We start from the raw sequence: 6,146 nt of genomic DNA, 5'->3' as shown, positions 1-6,146 counted from the left end.
ATATGAGTGAAAAGACTGTTTTCTTTGTCATCTGGGTACTCCGCAAAACTGTTCTCAGTTTACAGCGTTATCAGTAAATTGATTTTGTTTTTCTTTTCTTGCAAATGCAATTAATCTGTTCCTATTCATCAGATTTCTATTTCTCATTATCTGTTTATGTACACCTAGAATGATTCTATTCCATAATCAGTATGAATATGGTTTGTCTCCTTGAAGTTTCAAAAGCAAGACTGATACAGATTTGTAGTTGTTTCTTTGAATCTTAGTCACTTTCCTGGGAAAACCATAGAAACAGTAGAGACACAACCCACAAGATCCAAAACCCACTGTGAAGTTCCTTTCCTTCGTTCAGAATAAACTCAACAATGAAATATTATAATTCAACATTTTCTTCTCATGTAAGATGTCATTATTTCAAGATTCCTCATCCTGTGACTTATTGTCCAAACCTTATGGAAGTGCCACACCTTCAAGAGTTCAGATAGACAGAACGATACCTGAACACAACCTAGAGACCAGGCAGGAGATGCCTTGGTTAACCCAGACATGGAACCTCTGCTTCCTCTAAGGGTATTAAAATTAAAAGTGAGTTAATACCTAAGGATGATAAACACACCCAAGCAAAAAGTTGGCTTGCTCCAACAAATATATAAATTAGGCATTTGAATAGCTTTGTCACTTAACAAAATCTAACTCTGGAGAACAGTCATAATTCTTAAGCATATATTCTTCAGAAAAGGGGATCAAGTCTAGGCAATGGAGCATGCTACACTACTGAATTCAGTCCTCAAAGGAGGCTTTAGATTTTAATATTTCTATTCAACATTAACTCAGCTTTATGTCAATTGTCTCTAAATTTTCAAAATGATATTTTATTATAATTCTGAAGAATGAGTTTTTGAAATGTTTAAAGGACAAAACATTGAAGAGTTTAGCACACACACAATAAGTGACATTTGAACATTGTTACTGCTAACTCATCCATTTAGCTTCTGCCTTCTGTTCTAATAACTGCCTCCTCTACTCTTTCAACCCTAGCATAGATGATATAGCAGGAAGAAATGCAAATTTGTCTCCCTCTGCTCATGAAAACCAGCCCAGACCCGAGCCTGTAGCTCTAGCAGAGGGGCCCAGTCCTGACTTCCCTTGTCTCCCATTCAGGGATCAGCACTGAACACAGACCTCTCACCATGGAGTTGTGGTTGAGCTGCATCTTCCTCGTATCTATTTTTAAAGGTTGTTCATGGGAACAAGAGATGCTGAGTGTGTGGGAGCCCGAGTAAGAAGAGGGCGTGAGTAAGAGGGACAATGGATGTGTGTAACATTTTCCTGACCCAAATTCTCTACTATTGCAGGTGTCCAGTGTGATGTGCAGCTGGTGGAGTCTGGGGGAGGCTTCATAGTTCCTGGGGGTTCCCTGAAACTCTCCTGTGCAGCCTCTGGGGTCACCTTCAGTGATTAATACATGAGCTGGTTCTGCCAACCTCCAGGGAAAGGGCTGGAGTGGGTTGCAGAGAGTAGAAACAAAGCGAGTAGTTACACAACACAGTACAGTGCATCTGTGAAGGGCCCGTTCACCATCTCCAGAGATAATTCTAAAAGCATCCTGTACTTGCAAATGAACAGCCTGAAACCTGAGGACACAGCCACTTACTTCTGTGTAAGAGACTCCACAATGAGGGGACTCCAGACACAAACCTCGCTGCAGGGAAGTTTGTACCAACAGGGGGCACATTTCCCCTCCTCTTTCTTCCTTACAAACCCTCCTTTGTAGACCAGTGTCTCTGCCTTTAATATACTCCAGGCTTTATCGTATGCTACCAAGTCCCTGCCATATCATGTCTCCTAGCCCAGATCCACCACAGCAGTCTGCACACACTGTGTGTTTACTACCCCAGTATCGCTTCCCTGAGGACCAGTCTCCAGTATCTTACGGTTTGACAGGAAACCTACGATGTCAGCTCACTACCAATGAACCTGAGTTTTCTGAATTATCTGGAGCTGGTGAGGGCGACAGCATTTAAATCTCTGGGGCTGGTAAAGAAGGGAAGGAACACACACACACACACACACACACACACACACACACACACACTCACACTCTCAAATATTCACACACTCACACGAACTCTCAAACACTAACACATATGCACACACATTCACACACATACACACATACACACACCACACACTCACTACATATCATCACGACACACTTCTCACACACACAGCTCACACATCCAGTGTGGTCACTCACATCATTCCACACTCACGGAACATACTCACACACACGGCGGCGCCGCGGGTTCCACACCTACACAGCTGACCAGCACACACAGATATGCATCTAACCAGAGACTTACACTTCCTGACACACACACTTACACACTGACACACACTCACACACACTGAAGGTCTCTGTGTCAGCTTCTGGCTCAGTTCTTCCTTTCTTTTCTTACTTGTATCTGGATCCGTCCCCTCTATCCCTCTTGTCTGGCTCCTAAATCTCCTTCTACATCTTTCCTGGTGTTTTCCTTCTCCTGTCTTCATTCTTTCCTTACAGCTCACCTACCACAGTAGAATCTTTCCAACAATACAAAAATTACTATGTGGTTACATTCTACTTTTCAAGTGAATTCTTACAATGAATACAAGTAAAAAAAAATAGCATGTTTTCCATATTCCTTACATGGTTCACCTTTTAGGTATTACAGGTGAAAAACAAATCACCCAAGGAAAACATACATTCATATCCAAGCAATTTGTTACAGATTAACAATGTCAAAGCAAGAAAGATATTGTTTTACTGCCAGGCTGCATCTTGCAGTTACAAAGAAAGGACCAATAATTTTATTATTTATCTCTAAAGATAATCTTTTATTTATTTATTTATTTTTTTATTAGTTCTAGATAGGGAACAAGCTTATTTCAAGTCCCTTCTCCCTCTCCCTCCCCTCACCCCCAAACTTCCTTCCCCCACCCCATCCACCCACCACTCCCCAGGCAGGGTAGGGCCCTCAACGGGGGCTCTGCAAAGTCCACCAAGTCTTCCTAGGCTGATCCTGGGCCCTTCCCCAAAGAGTGTAACCCTTCATATGGGATGGGCTCTCAAAGTCCCTTCTTGCACCAGGGAAAAATACTAATCCACTACCAGAGGCTCCCTGAAGTACAGAGGCCTCCTTATTGACATCCATGTTCAGGGGTCTGGATCAGTCTTGTACTGGCCTCCTGGACAGCATCTGGGGTCGATGTGCTCTCCCTTGTTCAGGTCACCTGTTCCTGTGGGTCTCTCCATCCTAGTACAGACCCCTTCGTTCTTCATTCCTCCCTCTCTTCAACTAAATAATCTTACAAAAAATCTTAGAAGAATCACAAACCTAAAATTTATATATGAAAAAGAAACATCTCTATTTCAAATCCTCAGGGTGCACCCCCACTCATTAACAGATCTGTTTATATGCATATACACTATATATTATATTGGTAAGGGTAAGGGCAGAAAACGGCACAAGGAATGAATCATTGCCTCTTGTCGCCAACCAATCCTAGCAAGGAAGGCATGTCAGCCAACAATAACTGGCTGCTGTATATTTTTTCCTGGACCTTAATGAGATCTTTCATTCCACTCTGTGCCTTTTTAAACTTCAGGTTATTTCCCAAGGTTTTCACCTTGAGCTGTTAGCAAAAACACCTTCAACTAGCCTTAAGTCATTCCAAAAGATTTCTTTCAGTGTGGATGCACTTTTAAACCTGTAAGCACATCTCCCAACACTAAGATTAAAAGAATTTGGGCTAGTTGGACTTCTGTGACTCAAATCTTTCTCTTAATGATTAACCTAAGCCACAGTCTGTAAGACTCCACAATAGAAAGTCACATGTTCTAACTGTGTGACATTTCATTGTACTTATTTTCTATTCTCTGAAGCCCCTGTTTTACTAGGGGCAGTATTTCATCCTATCTTTATTTATATTAACTTTTCCACAAAACTAATCTCTGTCACAATAAAAGGGGTTCCCAACCTGAGCAGACAGCAGTACTCAGGGCTACATACAACTCAGGGAGTGCCATGTCCATCAAGGTTGAAGCTCACACAGTAGGGACAATACTTACAGAAAAGAGCTACAGAGCACACGGCAAAGCAATGTCCACTGCCCTGTATAATCCAGAACATGAAGGACTGGGGGAAACTAACATTAAAATGCATCTTTCTTCTGTTTGCCAGTATAAATGAAATGGATGAGACTCTGTGTTTACCAGGGAGAATATCTTAATATGATACAAAACTTTCCAACAATTATCTTTATTGCCAGACTATCCAAAGCACACTTATACACAAACTAGGACCTGACATTTCTAGGCTCCCACAACAGAACTTATCATATACCAGGAAGACATGCAAATAAGGCCTCTGTCTTCTCATGAAAACCAGCCCAGAACTGACCCTGAGCTCAGGCAAGGGAGCCCAGCCCTGGATTCCCAGGTCTCACCATTCAGTGAACAGCACTGAACAACACCCACACCATGGATTTGGGGCTGATTTGGGTTTTTCTTGTTGCTCTGTTAATAGGTACTGAGTATGTTTGTGTACAAGAGTGGTATAAATACCAAGCTTGTTTGGCCAGTACTGACAGGAGTCTCTGAGTTTGCAGGTGCCCAGTGTGAGGTGCAGCTGGTGGAGTCTGGGGGTGGCATAGTGCAGCCAGGACAGTCCCCGAAACTCTCCTGTGCAGCCTCTGGATTCACCTTCAGTGACTACTGGATGGGTTGGGTCCGCCAAGCTCCCGGCAAGGGGCTGGAGTGCATTGCAGAAATTAATGGAGATAACGGTACCACAAAGTATACACTATCCTTGAAGGATCGATTCTCCATCTCCAGAGACAATGCCAAGAACACTCTGTACCTGCAAATGAACAGTGTGAAGTCTGAGGACACCGTCACTTATTACTGTGTTATAGACACAGTGAGGAGATCTCAGTGTGAACCCAGACATAAACCTCACTGTGAGGCCGCTCACAGCCACCAGGGGGCGCACAGCACACACAAAGCACAGGTTCAGCCCAGCAAATAATGCAGACATGATCCTATCTAGTATATGGCTCCATTTTTTTTTTAATCTAACAAGTTTCCGCGGAATTCTCTCTACATGTATGAACTGAAGTGATATGATGATCTCAAAACATTATATTTTTGTACTAGTATAAAAATATGAGGCATAGTCCCTCATGAACTAAATGCAAACTGATAGAGATGAGGACATAAAGGACCCCGCCTTTGTCAATGAAATCACATGGTGAAGAAGTTGGCGGACACTCCTGAATATTTTCACATTCTAGGAAGAGGCTTGGTCAGATTTCATGATTATAATTCTCATAGAATGTGTGTTTAAGAAAAACCCAGGATTTAGGCAGAGCCAGGATTGTTAGACCATAAAATCTAGCTGGTCTGGAATCTTCTCTCTCACCTCCTCTGTCCCTGCAGTGTCCATCAGGTTCAGATCTGCCCAGATCTGTGTTTTCTAAACCAAAGCTCCCCAATACCACTGTCCCTCCTGTGTCTATATCATGTGCAGAAATCTATGAGCTGACCTGTATTCTAGTCTGCTTGACTCTGGTTGTTAAACACGGAGGCCAACACTGTTCTCCCATGATATCCTAGAGCTCAGCTGGGTCATCTACAGTTCTGGACCCTGGAGCCCATTCAAATGTGAATTAATAAATTAACAGATATTAGAGCCACAGGTTCAATTGTCCTGTCAGCATGTCAGTCAACACTCAAACAGTGGAGGCTGCACACAAAGCAATCCTGTGTCATTTTTCATAATTAAATATATTGACTGATAAATCAAACAGACGTGCATCCTGTATGTTAACTTCTGCTCCTCTTTCTGTAAGGAAAACCTAATTAAGGATCCCTGGTAAAATTAGGACTTACAACTGCCTGGGATAGAGCATGAATGAGATTGAGAAATAAAAGACGAGTGGATGTGTGATGGAAGTGAGGACGTCCTTCTGGGCGTCTGTGCAGGTCACTTGGAGGAATTGTTTCCTGCCTGGGGGACAGACGACAGCATCACAAGGCTCAAACAGAATCCATGGAGTCAGGGTCTATGGCATTTTAACTGAGGGGGTTAAGGGAAAAGACATGT

The 6,146-nt window shown here is 42.7% G+C and overlaps 1 gene segment (V, D, J or C); it reads left to right on the top strand.

Annotated features, from left to right (window-relative positions):
* Window positions 1–4,522: 4,522 nt before the first annotated feature.
* LOC118238981 lies at window positions 4,523–5,069 on the top strand. The segment is given in 2 exon segments: window positions 4,523–4,568; window positions 4,651–5,069. Coding segments are annotated over 2 exon segments (465 nt in total).
* Window positions 5,070–6,146: the final 1,077 nt, after the last annotated feature.

Source organism: Cricetulus griseus, chromosome 5, assembly GCF_003668045.3.
Source record: "Cricetulus griseus strain 17A/GY chromosome 5, alternate assembly CriGri-PICRH-1.0, whole genome shotgun sequence".
NCBI lineage: Eukaryota > Metazoa > Chordata > Mammalia > Rodentia > Cricetidae > Cricetulus > Cricetulus griseus.
This window is presented reverse-complemented; position numbering and strand designations above follow the sequence as displayed.